A 21,493-nucleotide genomic window follows, 5' to 3' on the forward strand; every position below is an offset into this window, starting at 1 on the left:
AGTTCTAGATTAAATGTGAGCACGCATTTACTCATTTCACTTGCACAAAAACAGATTCAATATTTAGAGCCGTGTAATGAAGAAAAACACAACACTATATTAATATATAAGGAATGTTGTAGCTTAATTTTGTTCAATTTGTAGATAATCTCTGAAAAATTCTCAAAATGTTTGCATTAATTTAAAGCCTCAAAAAAAGTTTGATTAAATTATAGCTTTGTGGTCATGCTGTTACAAAATACAAGCGTAAAGTTTCAGCGGGGAATAACAGTCACAGAAGAGTGTTTTTTCCATTTTATTTTCTTAACAGACGTCACATTTTTCTTCCAAAGAGTACACATTTTAACATCCAAAAAAAGAAGACTTGGCTTTGCACACAACAAAAGAGAGCAACAACAAGCATCCCAAAGTAAGCATGGGACTTGAAAGCGGTTTTGAAAATGTTTCAAATATTTGAAGCCCCTCATGCTGTGTAAAGCTGTTCCTCTTTCCAGTTCAAATGTTTGGATGTGCTAGACGCTGACATCTTCAGCGCACATACTGCATACGTTCACAAATATCTGAGGCGCAGTGCTAAAAAACAGGCTGCTGAGAGTGGGGAGAATTTGACAATTGACCTTTCCTCACTTTGGATTAGAGTACTGGCTCCATTTCCCTTAACACAACTTTACTGCACTGATAATGCTCATAAATATGCAATTCCACAATGACACATTTGGCTTGAACACTTTCATGCTTTCACAGAAAAAAACAATCTCCTTGCACATAGGTTTTTTTATATTTATTTCTAAATTAAAAGGTTATTGAAGATTCAGTTAAAAGCTGAAGCAACTAATTTTGCTAAACAAAGATTTTTGTCATTTTATTTTTTTTATTATTATTCAGTACCCTAGTATTTATCAAAGTACCATCGTATTACCATATGATACCATCATTGTTCTATAGTACAGTTTTGTAAGTTTAAGTCTGGAATAAACTGCGTTCAGCTCAGCAACATGTACAAAAACCCACCTGGTTTTGAAGCCTTACCCTAGTTTGTCTGTGTTTGGGGCCCATGTAGTCTGAATTATGACTAGAGGACATTTTTAGAAAGCTGGCACGTCAAAAAAGAGCTTTGTTAAAAGCGTTTGTTATCCATCTCCTTATATAGTACTAGTCTGTTTGTTAATGTGTGGAATTTGTTTGAGGTCAAAAATGGCTGCGGTTGTTTATAGTCTTGCAAAGTGTTTCTTTGTCAAATGATTGCAGGACGGAGACTTCACATATGTGAATTTGTTTTAATTAAGAAGTAAAAGCATTTTAACTTGTTGCACTTAAGTGTGAGGAGAAATAATGCTTGCTACAGTTTCATGTTTAAAAGTCAATACAACCACAACAACTAAACACAAAAAAGGACAGAAATGGCACTTAAAGGAAAAGGAAAATTTTGTAATTTACTAACCCTAATGTCTTTCAAACCTGTGTGACATTCTCTCTGCAAACGGTACTTTTGTCTTCCATGGAAGAAAATCATACAGGTTTGGAACGACATAAGGGTGAGTAAATAGCAGAAAAGAAGTTATACTTTTGGTGAAATATTCCTTTAAAAATACAAAAATATAATAACATAACTTTAACAAAACAGCGTAAACTAGACAAAGTAAGAAAATGTCTCTTCATTTATGTTTTTTTCACAGCAAATCTCCTGTGCAGGACAGATGGGGTAGAGGGACAGAGGGATGCTTTGATGCTATATAAAACCTGTTTGAAGCATCTTTTAAGAGGCTGATCACTTTCAGCTTCTTTAGGCACCTCACAGTCCCAGTGTTTCTGATCAGTGCAATTTTTTTTCTGGACAAAAAAAAAAGTCCAGGCGTCCAGGCAAGATCTTTTGACTCCTTTCTACCACTTCCAGAGCCAGCTACACAATTAATGAGCTACCTCTAAAGTGACCTGTTTTCCAGCCTAGCAATACTTTGCTCATTCATGTCTGGCCCCTTCTTAGAGTGAAATTCTCATTAGAGGCTGATATGCATGGTTATAAAAGGCACTTAAATTGTATCTGTAAAAAAAAGTCAATTGCAAATGCAGCTGGTTTAAATACTGGCAGTCAGTTTAAGCGTTTGGCTGGGATGCGCTAAAATGTTCACCAACCCACCAGAGTCTATCTAGTGTCTGCATCGCACCTGCCTGCAGGAGTCATGGAACACATTGCCGTCTGTGGGCTGGAGGTATGAATCCTAATATGGCTTTTACACGTACAAAGGTTTTGTAGAAGCTACATTGTTGTTGGCTGGACACTGTCCTTGTATTAAAGGTGCCTCATATTCCAAGCTGGTTTGCGTTACAGATGAGCAAGGGGTGATGTCGGGTTGTTTTGGATGTGTCAGCCCATTCTCTGGACTGGTTTTCACTCCCTCCAACTCCAGAGGAGATGTCTCATGTAAGTCCATATCTACTTGATCCTTGGATTTCCTCCTGCGGCGGATGACCACAACAGTAGCTACGATGGCAGCAACCATCACCACCGCCACAGCTACTACAATGGGTATGAGAGAGGAAGAAGGTTCGATCCTGTTAGGGCTGGGCTCGTGGGGGGAGGGCGGGATCCCTGCTGTGCGAGCCTCCATGCAGGCACTAACAGAGACATGGACTGGCTCTCCCAGAGGGCTAGCACATACAGAATAGGTGCTATTTGGCTGTAGCCCTCTAAGCGTGTACTCGGGGTAAGTTGGAGGCACATTCAGCTGTAGTGGCCGCCGGTCGGGGCCTGACAAGTTTCGGTAAGTCAGACGAATTCCACGGATGTGTGGTCTTGTGTGGATGTAACGGTGAAGGTCTAATGAAATGGAAGTGCTGGTTATGTGAAGAGAGCTGATTGTGTTGGGCTGGACTGTAGCAATGGTCTCGATAGAAACTCTAGGTGAAGGCAGGGGAAGCAGAGCTTCATTTTTAATCTCACAGTAGAGTCCTGACATTGAAGGCGGGCACATGCAAACCACCCCATTTGAGTCAAATGTGCATGTTCCCCCATTTAGACAGATACTGGGAGGGCACATAATGTCCTCTTCTTCAAAAACTTCTTTGATGGGCAACTTCTTCTTTCTGGGCAAGGCAGTGGTCTGGGAAAGAGGGAAGCTGTCTATGTCTACTGACGGCATCTCACTTGGTGAGGGAATGGCGTGTGTTGTGCCTAATGGTGTTGTGGAGTTTGTGGGCTTGCTCGTAGTACTACTTGTCCCTGCGCTTGTTAACTCGATGGTTGTTGTGGGACAGCCAAAATCTTTATGCTCCAACTTTGCCAAAACCTTTCCAGAGTTTATTAGCGGAAAGTGGCAACGAGTCTCCTCCATCCTCAACAGTTCAACATTTGAATCCTTTAGCCATACTGGGAACCAGGCCAGTGGGCAGAGGCAGTTGAAGGGGTTTTCAGCTGCAGTGAGCTTCTCAAGTTTGGGGAAAGAGTTGAAGAATCCCTCGGGGAAGCCTTGCAAGTAAAGGTTGCTCAAATCAAGCTCTAGCAAGTTAACCATATTTTGGAAGTCTTCTTGTTTTACGGATCCCAAGGGATTTCCGGTTAAATTGAGATTTCGCAGGCCTCCCATTGCCTTCAGTGTAGGTTGTATCTCTACAAGCAGGTTCTGTGAAACATCCAGAACATGTAGGTTCGCCAGGCTCCTTAGCAGCTCCTCGTCCAGACTGGTCAGCTTCAATCCAGCTATTTTAAGAGACTCAAGGTGTGGTGTCTGTAAATCTTCAGGTTCAAGGGGTGGGATACTATTATAACTAAGGTCCAAGTGGAGCAGTCTGGGCAGTCGCAGAGCTGGCAACACACTAATCTTATTGCCCTGAAGCTTCAGCTCCAATAGATTCTCCAGTCCCTCAAAAGCAGCTGGGTGAATGCTTTGGATGAGGTTGCTGTAGAGATACAGCCTTTCCAGGTTGACCAGTCCAGTGAAACTGTCTTTGGAAATTTGAGTAATGCGGTTTGAGGAGAGATCCAGGTTGAGTAGAGAGGAGAGTGAGCTAAACACCCTATCAGGGATTTCATTGAGGGCATTCTGACTCAAGTCCAGCATTCCAAGCTCGCTAAGCTCTACAAAGTCCTGCTGCTGCAAGGTGTTGATGTTGTTCTGAAAGACATAGAGGTTCTTTGTGGAGGATGGCAGGCCACGAGGCATGTAGATCAAGTACTGCTGGACACAGAAGATGGAGCTACCGGGGATGCAAGAGCAGTTTTGAGGACATCTGCTGCTCAGAGATCCACACAGTAAGTGAAACAAAATGAGATGAGACAGGGGAGATAATCGCCGCATTGTCGGTCAGCTTCTGGCCTTTGTGATTGAAACCTGCAATAGAAAAAACAGAAACCCAATGTCAAAACTAAAATCTTTTTACTGTATATACTGTATAAGTTTACACATTGTTGGGCCTTTCACAGGGGTGTCCGATCCTGCTCCTGGTGGGTCACTGTCCTGCAAAGTTCAGCTCCAACCCTAATTAAACACACCTGAAACAGCTAACCAAAGTTTTCACAACCTCGAGGGCAAACTTTCAGTCTGGTGTGTTGGAGCAGTTTGGAGCTAAACACTGCAGGATGTGGAGCAGGATTGGACATCCCATGGCCGGCCTATGCAGTTCATTGTAATATTGACATTTCATTGTTTGATGTTCAGTCTTTTAAAGACATTTTTGTTCGCTTCTGTCTGCTATACCATGTTGGTTCTTTTGTTAGGACTGTATAAAATTACACATTTTGGTCCTCAAGCAAAACCAGTTTTTAACAATTGCTTTGCATGACTTATACAACCAGAAACAGGCATGTTTTAAGCTTTTGTCACGTCTTTGAAACTTCATCCCTACACAAAGAAAACAAGAACCACAGTAGGGCACAGTAATGTTGACTAACTAATTGTTGTGATGACCAGAATTGATCCAATCAAACTTTGATAATTAGGTTGCACAATTATTGCAGGTAAGAAAAAACAAGTTGGTCTAAAATGCTGTGGCAGAAATCACCCATTAACTGCATTATTGTATTGCTCATTAATAACTAGAAATATTCAGTAAACGTGTCAGAATGGCCACTAGTGCCTTTCTCAGTAAAAATGAATAAATGGGTACATAACTTCCCTGATTATTTGTGCACTATAATTGAACCTTGTTTTGTGGTCTGGCTGATGAACTTTTATCGTTATTTTCCTGCATTTTCTGAGATCATCTTACAATGGCTGTGGTATATGGCCCAGTTGACCAAATGTCTGTTGACCTGCCTTGCATTTAGTTTCACTCTTTCCACTGTTTGCTTAATGAGTTCATCCCAGAGAGTTTAGACCTCATCCCTGAATGTGTCCTTAGAGGAGCCCACCCAGTTTCTCAACTCTTCATTGACAACTAAGAATGTCTGAATATAAGTAGCTATTTAAAAGTGAAAAAATAAATCATTTCTAGCTTAAGCGGCAGAAGGCCTTGTAGTGATTTTATGCCTCTTAATTTTCAATAAAAATCCTTGTGTAATGTTGTCTAATTGTTCAATAATCTCTCAGATGTCTTTGATTTGGTGAACAAAGGGCTAACCAAGCCTCCCATCTTCTCCTCTGCTGAGGTAACAATGTGTATGTTTGTGAGTACAAAGAATAGTTTACTGTTCCAACAAGAGCCCTGATCGCTAAAGGGCCAGACTATTGAGGGAGATGAACAACCATTCGTTTGGAAGGTACACTCACTCTTTTCATCCTTTTTTTCCCGTCCGAGTTCCCTTTTGTGAGCCTCTTTTTCTCGCATCAACCATTTATCTTTGTTCTCTGCCCTTTCTTTCCCTCTTCCCCTTGAAGGACAATGTCTTAGCTATTAGAAAGGCTTGTGATTATATTTGCTCATAGTCTTGTGATTTATATGCTCACTCTGTTTGTTTTAATCTGATCTGATAATGTTTCCGGTGAAGAAGACTGTTTGACTCAGTTGCGTCGCTGTGGAACATTGACATCTACTTATTAGCTGGTTCAAGCTATAGTCATTGGCTGGTCAGCCAGGCATCACTTTTCCAAACATCAGCTTTCTGTAGCTGGTAAAATATACAGTATCTACCAGTAAATTGTCAACTGGGACCAGCTAGAAACCAGCTACCTTGTTTCTGAAAGTGAACACCTACTTTACCTTGTGTTTAGCTGATGTGACATTCAAATTGGCTTAATTAGTTGAATCTTAATTATTCAACCATTTCATCTTAGTCTTATTTGATGTATATTTAGTTTTGATATTTTACCAACTGTGTTTTAACTGTAGGTTTTCCATATTTATTGTATGTATAGCTTTGTCCTTCGCTTTTTTTCCTTTTTTTTTTTTTTTTTTGGCTCTCCGTTCCATCTTCCCTCTTGCTAAACACTGTGTTCGGACTCTCTGTAGGTTGCCTGAATTTTGACAGAAACTAGAGACACTATTTCATTAAAGTGGGTTGATACCTTTCATTTTGCCCTCCTTCCATTCTCCCTTTTTTCTCTGGCATATGCACAATCCCACCGGCACGGCAGGAATTTTGCAATAACCCTAAAAATCCATCTTCATCACAGGGAGCTATGGGGCTTCCAGAGGGTTTGACATTTCTTTCTCTCACTCTCGCTTTATTTGTTTCAGGGTTCATGCACTTGTCTGCCAAACTTCTATCACAACTAATTGCGTGAAAACAGGTTTGACGAGGGTGGCATGAGGAGCAGAAGGCGGTCACAGGTGAAGCAGAGCTGAATGCCACCAAAACACCTTTTGTTCCCTTCATTGCTCACACATCGAAGTGATTAAATCTTAATCATTGATTAATAATAATTGCCTATAATTTACAGCATGCTTTTTATAAAGGGAGCGTTGGGGATGTGTACTTAAAAGAAATTGTCATCAGAATTTTCCTTCACTTTTCTTCACAAAATAAAGAAATGTTGAAAATAGTCAATGAAAATCGTTTTGGACCCCATTGAATTGCATTGTACAGACAAAACATTTCAAACATTCTTGATGACATGACGGTCAGTAAATGATAACTGGACTTTCATTTTTGGGTGAACTATCTCTTTAACAAAGTCGTTCTGATTATGACACTTTTTTTAATCTCACACAAGAACGGCATGCTTACACGCACACAAAAATTAACACACAGGTATTACTCCAACACACACAGACACACACTCCCTCTGGGTTTGGCTCAGCTTCATTTTATCTATAAGCCATGAATGATGAATAAATGCCAAGACGAATGACAAACCAAAAAACAAACAAACATTAGTTTGCATTATTATTAGATTTCTCATTACTTCTGACAAGTGTGTATTTTTTAAATATTAGTCAGCGATGAAAGAGAGGGCTCGGAGAGGGGGATAAAACAAGATTTAGAAACTAGAGAGACACAATACGAGACACCTCGAATGACCCCGTTTACCAGAATTGTGTTTGGGTTTTGTTTTTCACTCATTCTTTTTTATCCTTCCTTTCAAAACTTCTTTTGAATGGCAAAGTTCTAAATAAATACAGCCAAAACGGAAAGCTTTGCCTAAATCCTGCATAGAGACTCAGAAAGTTCAGTACTGTGTGTGTGTGTGTGTGCGTGCGTGCGTGCGTAATTTGTTAATATCATAATCACGAGGAGAGACCAGTGACAGTGAAAGAAAAGACAGTTATTGGGGAACTAACTAAAATAAGTGGTGCTACTATCTAGAATAGATATAGTGTTACGGAAGCTTAGTTGTTTCATTTTTATTGTAGCATTGGGAAGTGTGACTCATGGTCTTTTTAAAATAAATGTGAAATATTTAGCTATACTGCTGTTCATCAGTTTTTTTGACTAAATTGAAATTAGGGTTTTAGTACTTTTATTACTTGTATTGATATAATTGTAGCCTCTTTGATTAATATTGGAAAATAGTAAATACTGAATGTGATAGTTATGTTTTCAAAGATATTGCCCCTTTTTAATTTTGTATGTATTTAGTAACTCATGTTCGTAGACTGTAGTGTAGACAACTATTTGTTAATAGATATTTAGCTACACCAAAGGCTACATTTAGCAACATTTTTTTGTTAGCTTGTAGTGTAGCTAACTATTTTTGTTAGATAATTAGCTACACCACACGCTACTGATAAAAATATTTAGCTACAGCTTTTGCTTATAGCTTGTGATCTGTCTTTCAATTTTTGTTAATAGCTTACAGTGTAGCTAATTATTTCTGTTATTAGATTATAGTGTGGTTAAATATTTTTCTTAATAGTGTAGGTAACTGCTTAATGTTAGTAGTTTGCAGTGTAATCAACTTCTTAATCTTAGTAGTTTGTGGTTTAGCTAACAGCTAGTTTGTAGTATAGCCAACTGCTTATTTTTAGTAGCTTAGTGTAGCTAATTACTTTTTTGTTAATAGTGTAGCTTGTAGTGTAGTTATTTACCATTCTAAATAGTAGCTTGACTGTTTTAGGCAGTTGACCTATTTTAAATGAGTTTTAATATGTGTGAAACACACAGTTTAACATTTACTAGTGCAGACAGAGGTGTAAGTGTGTGTTTCTTTGAATAACAATAATACTGTCCTGAAATTACTCACAGCCACACACACATATTGACACACACAGATAAATACACATTTCCGTCAGCAACTCCTGAGTACAGCTGGATTGTGTTACCCAGAATGCATTGGGCCGGTCTCTCCGGGTGACAGCAAGATCCCATTAAGTAACTGTTTTGCGATTAGGGTAGGGGGAGGATTTCAGAGAGAAAGCCAAAAGAGAAACAGGCATCTGCACTTAAATGTGGATTCAATGTGGAGTGTGTACATGCCCGTAAGCGACTGTTTGTGTTTACGCATGCTTGACTCAAGCTCATGAGCATGTGGCTGATTTAAAATATGAAACAGATTAATCTGGGTAACTGTGATTTACCTCATGCTTAAGTTCAACCACAACAGAAGCTTCTAAAACAGAGCCAAAGCCAATTCGACTAGCACTAAAAAGCTTCAGTATCTTCATTGTTTCTCCCTTAAACATCAATGAGATTAGCAAATTGAGACTTTTGCTTGCTTCCATTTTTTTTATGAGCAAAAAAACAATAGGAATGTCACCTCACCAATAATATCCCTATGCTCAGATTAGTAAGGATTTCTGCAGAGATCTCAATATGAGTATTTCTTATCCAGTTCTTCCGAGATTAAGTGATCTGAGCTGTGCTATCCACATTCATGCTACATGCTATGCATTTACTGTATGTACAATTTTCAGCATTTGCAACCTTTTTTTATTTTATTTTTGGTATTTTATCCATTGGGAATTGATTGGATCATAAAAATTACCATTACATTCAGTACCATAGCAACTCTTGGGTTTTTTTCATTTTTAGCATTACCCAATAGCATGCACATCCTGACAATAGCTATGTTTCACAAACGAGTTACTAGGAGTGCTACTTGGGTATTGAGAAGTGTATTCCTCTGGTGCTCTTCAGCTTGGAGATCCAAAATGTTTCCCAAATAAACAATAGTTCTGAGGCACTCACAAGGAATATAAGTTTAAAAAGCCTTTATTTAAACTTGGCTATCCATTAAAAAACATGCCAACATGTTTCGGCCTCTGTGGCCTTCTTCAGGGCAAATTCAAAATGGCAGTCTGTAGACTGCATGCTGTAAGTGGTCACATGACCTAGAAGCACAGGTGCTCATCTGCACAGGTATCACCTGACAGAGAGCAATTACAAGAAGTTACTTTAGATAAGACAAGTCACATTTTCAATATTTTACCAATTCCCACATCAGAATAGTTTAAAATATCAATATAAATAGATACATATAGCAAAAGGTTACTTTATATAAGACAAGTTACAGAAAAAGGTTACATTGTGAAAAAGATTTAATTTAATTTCATGCTGACTGATGTTGACTAATTTTGCACTTTCTATATTTTACCACTTTCCACATCAAAATACAATTTGAAATATCAATATAGATACATATAGCAAAACATTGACATGTGCATATAGCCAGTTACAAAAAAGGAGAACAATCCAATTCCAAGTTTAGACCAGGGTATTGATTGGCTTTTAAAGTATGTATCCAAAAGGATTCTCTTTGTAAAAGTTTTTTAATAGCTATGTTTCCATCCAAAGTTTGAAAATTTGAATTGGAATATAGCATGAAACATTTGCGAATCAAGCAGCGTTTCCATCCCATGTGTTCAAGAGAACAGAATCGTCACATCCAGGAAATTGCCGCAAAATATCTGTAATAAAAATGGCAGTTGCTGAAATCAGGGAAGAAACTGTGACTCTTATCGAGGGATTTATTCGGTAAATGTATTTCTATCGTAGTTTATGCGCACGTTTTTTATGCAAATGTTTTACATTTCATACGCACTTTGGCGTTTCCATCAAGAGTTTTTTTTTTCTGCAATATCCAAAAAATGTGCACAAAAAAATAGGTGGATGGAAACATTGCTATTTTCTGACATCAGCAGATAAAGAAAGTTATTTCATATATATATATAGTAATATAATTATTGGTTACATTTTATCTTGATAGTCCCCTTTAGAGTTGACTATAAGTAACGCTGCACCAACATGTCGACTAGTATTAGTAGACTGTTATGGGTAGGGTTAGTAGAATAAGGGGTTATGGTTAGTAGAATAAATTGACATGTAGTTGCTAAGTTACCAATAGTCAGTAGAATGCCTGTTGGGGGACCAACACAACACAATAATACTGTGTTAGTAGGTGCAACGTTACTTAGTCAACATGTCTAAAGGGGACCATCAAAATAAAGTGTTACCAAATTATCTTGTATTATAAAAAATGTTGTTATATATCCATTTTTTTTTTCTAAAATAATATATTTATAATTAATTAATATTATTTTATGTATAAGTTACATTCATATAATTATATTGATGAAAATGAGGTCAAAGAAACCATAAATCAATATGCGTAAATATAATCTCCAAAGAACCAACCCAAATACACTATACAGCCAGAAATGTTCCTTAACAAGAAGAGGGTTAGAAGTGGGAAGACTTAAACTTCTGCAATAAATAAATAAATAAAAACAGAAAAGATCCTTCATTTTCAAATACAGTGTAATTAATCAATGTTACAATGACAAGAACCCAAATTTTAGGTTCAGATTTCTTTGGAATATTATTAACCAGAATTATGTCCTCCAGACAAACACACCCTCAAAAACAACACAAAAGACACTAAAAAGGTGGCGAGTGTCTTAAACCAGACTAGGTGCAATAAAGGTATAACGTCCTCCCCCGACTTTGCCCAGGGGCTCAGGCAGTTCAAGTTACAATCTACTCCGTGTGCGTGTGCACACCTGCTAGCCATGCACATCGCTGGAGACATCGCATTTCTGTGTGAAACATGAGAAACTTAACAAGACAAAAGACCAAAGTAGACCAACTTACACATGCCTCTGACACACGCCAGCCTGGCATATACTGTTACAAAGGCTATCTATCTATCCATCCATCCATCCATCCATCTATCTGTCCCTCTGTCCGTCCATCCAATACAGATGTAAAAACTATGAGTGGTCAACTTTAGCATTTCTGGTACGAGAAGTATTTTACGAAGGGTGTGTTCAAGACAGACGTCATTTTGGTGTTCTTAGCATCCTTTTGTGCTGCACATATTTTTCTGAAGGGCTGCGTTTGAAAGAAGAGTGTGTTTGTGAGCGGATTAGCCGTACTATGCTGCTGCTATGACTAGCATGTTGTCAAGTGGCATAATCTGCAGCCGTAGCATTGTGTGTGCATGATTCATATTCACTTTTGAAGTGCATATGATAACAAAAAAACAGAACAGAACGGACAACCGTATCCTGCTGCTATGTGAACGTGACCTTAGAATTCTCGCTAATATTGTACCAATAAAATGTGCAATTAATCATTTATCTGTTTACTATAAAGGGAAACTTTTGTGATTAATGAAGAGAGAGAGGCAAAGAACTGTTTGTTCTTGTCTATACATGTCTCTCTGCAGGTTTAGTTGGTTCAGGACAGGTTCCTAGTATTTTAAGCTCTGTTTTTTTTGGCTTACTTTCAGACCAAATCGGTGTGTAATAGAGTGAAACATAACAGCTTTCACGTCTATCAAAGAAAAACAAACACACACACACGCACACCATATGAACATATTTATCTGGCTATAAGGTGAACAGTCTACACCTGTTGAAGCAGCAAGTTATTCAAGTTAGCACGTACTTTTGTTATTCGTTGTGCTACGTAACACATAATGGGTGTCAAAAAATTGAACAACATTGTTGGCCATAGATCTTAATTCCATGACTCATATGCAAGTACACAGATTTTAAGTGTCAGTGTTTAAAACTGGTTTGCAGTCAAAACATTCAGCAGACCTTATCACACGTTTACTCCCATTGCATAGCAACAACCAAAAACTGGTGATTGGAAAACCATACCATACTTTGCTACCATACATCAAATCTGAATATGAATTGAATCTGAACCTGAAGTCGAACGTGAATTGAATTGAACCCATGGAGAGAAAAACAAAAAGAAATGAGAGTAAATCATAAAAAAAAACTGCATGGAAACCCATTTGAATTTGAATATGAAACTGATGAATGTCAATGAGAAGTGAAAAATTGCATGAAAACAATTAAATTAATTGGAATATGAATATGAATTGAACTGAGTGAGAGAAAACTTGTTTGGAAAACGTTTGCATGGAAAACAGTCATGCCAATTAAATAAGTACATTTGAATTAATTTGAATTTGCATAAGAATTGAATGTGAACATGAATTGAACTGAGCTGGACAGAGAGAAAAATGAAATAAAAAGTACAAATAAGAGTAAACCTTAAAAATTATTGCATGGAAAACATTCATTTGAATGTCAATGAGAAGTGAATTGAACTGAATTAAGTGATAAAAACGACTGCATAAAAAAAACCACGAGTAAATTAAATTCATTTGAATTTGAATTGGATCTGAACATGAATTGAATTGAATTGAGCAAGTGGGAGAAAAAATATTTTCAATGAGCAAAATCGAAATTAAAGTGTTTTAATTTGAATATAATGAATGTAAATGACAAGTGAATTGAACGCTCTTAAAAATAAAGTTTCTTTACTGAGAATCAGCGGGTCCACGAAGAACTTTTAACATCATGGAACCTTTTATTGCACAAAAGGTTCTTTTAGATTTTTTAAATGTTCTTCACACCAAGAAATAAAAATGGTTCTTTTAAGAACTGTTCAATTGAAGGTTCTTTGAGGAACCAAAAATGCAAAAACCCCATTAAGGAACCTTTATTTTTATGAGTGAACTAAATTAAATGGAGTAAAAAAAAAATGCAAATGACTCATGCAAATTAAGAACATAGAATTAATCAAATTTTTTAACATGAAATAAATGTGCATGAAGTGATTAAATTGAATGGAGCGCAAGAGAGAGAGAACGCTGGGCTGGGACATGCTGGAACAACTCGCCCCGCCGCCCCCTTCTTGCCCCGCAGGGGGTGTCCTGTCTTCTGACCAGCTGTGTCAGCTTGAGTGTTTTCTGTGCCAGGAACTCTAAAGACTTCAGTCTGTCAGACCAGACCAAATCTCAAAGCACATTTTGCACAATTTCTTGGCCATTAATCAAATAATCACATTTGTGATACTGAGCATGTGATCTCCTTTGTTGAAAAGGTCAGATATTCATGCAGACTGTCTTTAAAGCAGACTTAAAATCTAAATACTCCAAAAACCGTGTGTGAAGCGCTGTTCAGAGCTCAACACCTCTGTCCTAATAACGTAGCAAATCTATTTGCAACCGACAGCCAATTAAAACAAATAAACGAATGTCGGTTCACCTCCAGTGATGACGGGGTATGCTGGAACAAGGCCAAATCGGTTTCTTTGCCTGCCTGTCCCGGCCTGTTTGTACCGCGGTGACATTGAGGCCCTCTTGGAGTACGCTTACCTCCTCCGAATGACGTAGCTCTTGCTTGTAATGTGTAGACATGGTTTAAGCGTGGCAGAAGTAACTAAATACTAGGGAAGGTCTCCATCAATCTCCAGCATACTACTTTGTTTGTGTACTGTTGCAGCTCACTGAAAAGCAATGAAAGACAGTGTGCACAATGTGTATGTGTTTTAGAGGCTTATCTGATCCCATCCTGGCAGTCTGCTGATGAATTTTCTCCGAGACAGTTCAATTGTGTCACTGATTGATTTAAAGTGTGCACAGCTAGAATTAATGCATTAGTGACCTCAGTGTAACTCTTTCAAGTTGCTTCTATTACTTTGCTGTGTGAATATGCACATTGATTAGCTAATCATCATAACAGATGTCATTTACATGTTAAAGGGATAGTTCACCCTAAAATTAACATTCTGTCATTTACTCAATGTAAAAACACACACAATTTTTTTTTTCTTCCATTCAACGAAAGTCAGTGGGGTCCAATTTTGTTTGGACCTTATTGTCTTTTATAGTATGGATTAAAAAATATATTTTTGTGTTCCACAGATGACAGACATTCTTAAAAATATATATTTTGCATGCTGCAGAAATTACAGTATTGTAATTTTTCAGCGAACTATCCCTTTAAAGCTAAAAACGGCCTGTTTATTTTAAGTGGAAACCAATATACAGTATGTATATATACAAATGAAGTCTCTTACGCTCACAAAGGCTGCATTTATTTGATAAAAAAATACAGTATAAGCAGTAATATTGTGAAATATTATTACTATTTAAAATAAATGTCAATATATTGTGAAATGTAATTTATTCCTGTGATCAAAGCTGAATTTTCAGCATTATTACTCCAGTCTTCAGTGTCACATGATCCTTTAGAAATCATTCTAATATGATCTGCTGCTCAAGAAACATTTCTGATTATTATCAGTGTTGAAAACAGTTGATATTTTACTTAATCTTAAATATTAAACGTAATATTTTTGTGGAAACCGTAATACATTTTGTTTTCAGGATTCTTTGATGAAGTTCAAAAAGAAGAACAGTATTTATTTGTAATAGAAATCTTTTGGAACGTTATAAGTGATCAATTTAATGCATAACAAATCTTACTGACTTTTTGAACCTTTGAATGGTATAGTATATATAGTTATTTAGCATAATAAGAGAATAACTGTGGGTTAATGGCCTATATAAAACAAACATTTTTCTGACCTGTCAGTGACATGTGCATGTTTTGTAAATGTTTTGTAAGAGCTTAATGTTACAGCCTTAATATAACTCATGTATCAGCCAAAGTAATCAGAGAAGCAGATCCCTTTGATGAAACACTGCTCTCCCGAACGCACGCATTTGAAGGTAGGTAGACGGATGTTTGCTGTTCTTGACTTGTGAAAAACTGAACACCACCCAACAGACGCAGCCAAAGGACATAACTCTCTGTCCTCAAGCAAATATCATAGGTTATAGGTTGATTTTCTGATCCTTTTCTGATATAGGTTGATTTTGATCCTGTTGAAGAGTACAGTTTTTCCCAAAAAAAGCTAAATAATGATCGTTTCCAAACAGGTTTCCTGAGCACTCTATATCTACTGTTCTATTGGCTGGATAAACGGATAGCCCCGCCTCAAACTCGCACTATTGGTTGAGCCAGTGTTGCTATGTGCTGCTGGTCGGAGTAATGTTTTGAAAGCGCTAGAGTGTTTATACTTTTCAGGGGATTCAACCAACGAGTGCCTTATGTATAGTTGTCTATGTGGCATATTAAGCTAGGATGGGAGTATGTTTTATGTTATTACGTATATTAGTGTTGCATGCAATCTTCTTCATGCTTATTTCTAACATCTGACCTCTGTTATGATTTATATGTGCGTTTATATTTCTTTGTTGCTCTTGGCATTGGTTCTTGCCTTCACTCCGTTCATGATCATTCAAACAGCAGGGTTACACTCTAAACTGTGTTTTTACAAGTGGACACCACAAAAGAACATACATAAAATAAATCCTAAAAGCCACAACATGAGATAATACAGTATTTGAGCTTTTCTTCACCAGCCTTCCTTATCTCTTGTCAGCAGTTTTGGGGGAATCTATTTTGAAACTACACAGCTCATAATTCAAAGTAGTTAAACTACACTCAATTTACTCTTATTTAAAAAGTAGGGTTACAGTTTATTTTAAGGTGACGTAGTTGCATTGTACTTAAATAAGGACTGAGTAATATTAATTAACGGTTAGGGTTTGGTTTAGGGTTAGTTACTTGTAATTATGCATGATTTACTGTTATTTCAATAGTAACTTCATGTAGTAAGTAATGTGTAACTACGTCACCTTAAAATAAAGTGTTAAAAGTAGTTAGCTAGCAATGAAGTACTTTTGGAATTACTTAAGGGGGCAGTATCTTTCAAAATATAATTATCTGATTATATCATTTATAATATTTATATGTATTGCGTTCAGGCACCCAAATAAAAAATATGAATTAATTAAATATCAAATCAAGTATTGTAAATACATTTATACTAGATGCATACAACTAAAAAACAGAATACCTCAAAAACAGAGTAATGAACAGCAACATTTAACTGAATAATTTAGTATAATGCCTCTCTGATAAAAAGGTAGTTAGGTTAGTAGCATTGTTAGCTTTAGTTAGTTATTGAAGAAAACGTCATCCATTCAACTTCTTAAGTCAATCCTAAAAAAGATACAATTTTCATCCTACAGATTATGGAGAACATGGAGATTCTCTCCCATATGGATTCCAACATGGACATTTAAACATTCCTGAACTGGATGCTTATATATAATGATTGTTTTTCATTCTTGTTTCTGGTTGTGTTCCAGAAAAACCAATCATCCTACAGTTGTAATCGAAATTATTCAACCCTCATTGCAAATCAGGTTTATTGGCAAAATTTACAGACTTCCAGCTGTTTGCAATAAACAAATCAAACAAAAGTAATTGAAATAGCTCAACACAACAAATGTTTCAAGTCGTTTCCCCAAATTCAACTGAAAATGCCCACTACAGCACAAATCTTCAAAGCTTGTTGTTCCAAGCACACCTGATGCAACTATTCAAGGGCTTCATTAGTTGCACCAGGTGTGCTTGAGTGAGAACACATGAAATATCTGAACTGGCTAGGTTTGTTGAGTGTCACGTTTCACTGCATGTTAGAAATATGGCTAAGTCAAAATGGTCCAAAAAGTTAAGAGAGGATATCGTCGCCCTTCACAAACAAGGAACAAAAAGATAGCGAAGGCACTAAATGTTCCTAGAGACACCGTTAAAAGCATTGTTCGCAAGTTCAAAGTTAAAGGAACAGTGGTTACACTGTCCTGGACGGGGCATAAAAAGGAATATATCAAAGGCTGCAACCAGATTTCTGGAAAGGCAGGTTCAGAATAACCCTCGAGTGACAACAAAAGACCTGCAGCAAGACTTGGTGGCAACAGGCACTGGGGTTTCAGCTGCACAGTAAGAGCTTGAATAATTTCGATTACAACTGTAATTCTAAGATTTTTAAAGATTTTTTTTACAGGCCCATATGGAATCTGCAAACAAACATAAATATTTATGTATAAAATGTGCTGGATTTGTTTAAATAGTAGCTGAAAGCATAATAAAATTAGCCAAAATATTTGATAAAAGAAAATAAGGTGCAGAAAATATCGAACTTTTGAATGACAGGTGTTTAAATTGTTCTGAGCTCTCTGACACTAATAAGGTTGCATGTTATTCCCTTGTGTCAACTGTAATGTTCCTGTATTGCAATCCTTTGTTTAGCCAACACTTCAAGGAGGAAGAAACCAAAGGAAAATCAAATCCCATGTTTTAGGAAAATGGCTCATGCTTTGGCAGTCACTACTGCAACAGATTTTAGTGTTTTTGAGTGATCAGTATAATCCAAACAACAAGCAAAGCATTTCTAGAGTTTCCATCTGACCTTTAACAACAGCCAGAGTCGTAGTCAAGACACAAAAGCCCCAGTCTTTACAATTAAAGTGCTTCTAACTAAATAATCTTCAGATGTCAGACACTTGACTCTACCTCTCAGCCCATAAGGCTGTTCTTCACTCAGCATCTGCACACACTTATTCCTGCTCACAATGTCTTAACGTCCATCATGCAGTTATTAACTGGGACTGGGAAGCTCTATCTGAGATACTCCCCTATTTAGTTGTCATGGTGGCATGACCCGAGCACTTATTAGCTGACCCTTGGGATTAGTCCAAGCCTGGCCAGGGGGGGGTTAAGCCTTCACCTCCAAATGCCTACTCTAACGTCCCACTAGTCCCTTTAATTAAATTGCTGAGACACCGCGTCAGGAATGTTTGCTTGTGCTTTTTGCTTTCTCTCCCTTCTGTATCTCTGTCTTTGCTTTTCTCATACGCTCGTCCCTTCTTTCGAGTCTAAGTGCCCCCTCCGTATTTACCTCTCCTGAACGATGACTGGCAGACTTCCAGCTAATCTCTAACTCTGACCGAAACAAAGCGAGAAGAACGTGTTAACATGCTTACTACAGATATTGTCTCAAACTGTATAAGGAATGCGGCCCAGATTACTAATGACGGGTCGGATTTAACTCGCAGCTGGGTTCTTGGTCTGCTCTGACGTCATTCATAAACAATATTTTACTAAACAAACAGATAACTTGGGTTTGCTGCTCAAAGGGTCAGTTGAGTGCAGAACGAATATAGGCTATGGTTGTGCAATCTGTTAAACTATTGAAACTTCATCATTACCAACAATAAAGGTTCTTTAAAGCATTCTCAACCTCTCAGGTTCTCCTGAAGAGTATATGTAGAGTTCATGAGATGCTTATATGGTTCTTTAAAGATTAAACATGATTAAACTTCAGAGCAGCATATTGATTTCTGGGTTCTTGCCAATATGGTTTCTAAAGGACTTACTATAAAGAATGAAAAGCAAAAGTCCTGTACACTCAAAAATTAAAGGTTATATATTGGTATATGTGGTAAAACGTTTAAAGTGAGTGACATACTTAAAAGTGGTAGTTGCCTAGACTGTCAATGGAGGGATTTGTGTTTCGAAGATGAATGAAAGTCTTACGTGTTTGGAATAACATGAGGGTGAGTAATTAATGAGAGAATTTTCATTTTTTGGTGAACTATCCCTTTAACATCTCCGGAACCTTCCCATAGCACAATATAATGGAAAAAGATTCTTCAAATGATTAAAATGTTCTTCAAAAGTGGTTCTTTTAAGAACTGTCCACTGAAAGGTTCTTTGAGGTATGCTACCCAAAATTGTTCTTCTATGGTATCGCTACCTTATTTTTAAGAGTGTATTCTAAAACCTGAATAACTTCACAGATGCTACACCACCTCATATGTTGTGATAATCTAGTGGGTATTTAGAGGTTGTGACCATTTTAACATCTCTCTCAGACCTCTAACCAACCACTGAGCAAAGGAAAGAGGCGTACAGCTGAGGAGGATTTCCAAACCTATTCAGAATCACTCAAATGAATGACCAAAATCTCAGCATGTCACTCAACCCTCGATCCAAAGTACTTCTTAATAGAGTCCTCCACACAAACTTTCTCCTCAACTTGTGAGATTTCTTTGAAGCAATGAAAATAATGGGTTTAAAAGCTGGAATAACTGGGCATAATCTTCTTTACACCCTGTGCAACTAAACTAATTACTACTAACCCGTTTAGATGCCAGCAGCTTGGGTGAGAAAGGGGAAGGAGGTTTAATGACATTGCAGGGACAATATTAGGAGGAGGTTGATTTAAACAGGCTTCACAATGACACCATACTGTATGTTTATCACAAGCAAGTTACCATAATTTAACAATAATGTTAATGTACAAACTATTTTTTAACCCTCTTATATTTTATATTAACCCTATACAACAGTGGTGTAACTACGTCAAGTTGCATTAATAACAAAAAAGGCGATAGCCTTTAATAGGCCTACTTTTAAAAGGAATCTCAGTCAATAGTTTTCAAGATTGTGCTGGTGATTTTTGTCTTGGGTAATGTCGTGTGTGTGCTGTGATTATATATTTGTGTAAAAAAAATATTTATATAGCGCTTTGTTTTGTAGATGTAACGACCGATAGCCTACAATCACCTCAGGCGAACGCGATCAACTTTTAACCTTTGTGGTTAAAAGCACACATTGGTGTTTTTGACACATGCATGGTAAAACACAACAACTTAAAAACCGTAATTAGGGATGTCAGCCCCACCAAAACCCACCACCACCACATTGGCACAGATAATGTAAAATAAAACAACATCCCACGACTATAATAATATAATTTAATATAATATAGCCTATATAAAAGTTTTATTGTGCTGTAAGATTCACATCTTAATATGAAACCTAATATGAAACAAGCTGATAGATCGCATTCGTTATGTTTTGTTTGTTCTTGTACCGGCTGCCGCGGGATAGTGAGATAAACAGAAATTTAAAACCAATCATCATTCATCACCGTCTTGCACGATAGTATATTGACTTGGGTTGCCAGTAAAAAAAACCTCATAAAAATGCTTTATTGAAAGTACCCTAAGCTCACGAGACCAGCAAAAGCACAGGTAGATTAAAGTTCAAACATTAACAGTTCACTGGCAAAATTGTTTCCCTAACAAAAGTAAACAAAAGTTCCAGAAATAAAACTTATTCCTAATTATTAATTTACTTGTCTTTAGACGTGTAACAATTTTCAATGTGGCGGTCTAACGTTTTGTGCAACCCACACTCCGTCTTTTAAAGTTTTTATTTATTTATTGTTTACATTATATTTAGCCAGTAGCAATCTACAAATCATTTATTGCACTGCTTACCTGTAAAACTTCGAAACGTGAAGCAGGCGTGTGTTGTTTTATCCACAAGACCGCGGAATAAAAGAATGAAGCTCACAACTCTTGTATGGTCATTCCCTTAAGCAGGAATAATTTCTCCTGAAGGCAAGCTTTGACACACACCATATGCAGCGATCCGTGCAGGTTGCGTCCAGCCAGACGTCTGAACTTTAGGAACACGATGGTGTTTTTACTGAATGGCAGGAGCGCAACACCTCCAGAGTTTTAGGAAGGAGGAGCAAAACTCTTCAGGCTTGACACAACTCTCCGTCGCCGGGCTGTGGCAACAAGGGGTATGTAGGCTTTACCGACTACCGTACTACTCCACAACAAATGTAGTATGCAGTATACATGGTGCCGTACAGTTTGGAATGGAATAGAATAAAGTTATTCTATACAACATGGCATAGTTTAAGAATTTATTCACCCAAAAATTAAAATGATCCCATAATTTACTCACCCTCAAGCCATGACTTTCTTCTCCCAGCCAAACATATTTGGAGTTATATTAAAAAATATCCTGGGTTTTACTAGCTTTATGATGGGAGGGATGGTATCTGAGATTTTGAAGCTCCAAAAAAATTGCATCCATCCATCATAAAAGTAATCCATGTGCAGCTCCAGGGGATTAATAAAGGAATTCTGAAGCAAAGTAATGCTTTTTGGTAGAAAAAAATCCATATTTATAACTTTATAAACTATAATCATTGGCTGTG

At 37.2% G+C, this 21,493-nt stretch overlaps 1 protein-coding gene across 1 annotated transcript; it reads right to left on the reverse strand.

Annotated features, from left to right (window-relative positions):
- Positions 1–279: 279 nt before the first annotated feature.
- vasna (vasorin a) lies at positions 280–20,942 on the reverse strand. Its single transcript, XM_084116812.1, has 2 exons — positions 20,760–20,942; positions 280–4,328 (listed from the first exon to the last, which is right to left on the reverse strand). The coding sequence occupies exon 2, from the start codon at positions 4,293–4,295 to the stop codon at positions 2,232–2,234; it is 2,064 nt and encodes a 687-aa protein (XP_083972938.1). The 5' UTR covers positions 4,296–4,328; positions 20,760–20,942; the 3' UTR covers positions 280–2,231.
- Positions 20,943–21,493: the final 551 nt, after the last annotated feature.

Source organism: Abramis brama (assembly GCF_963993115.1).
Source record: "Abramis brama genome assembly, chromosome: 6".
In the NCBI taxonomy this organism is placed as follows: Eukaryota; Metazoa; Chordata; class Actinopteri; order Cypriniformes; family Leuciscidae; genus Abramis; species Abramis brama.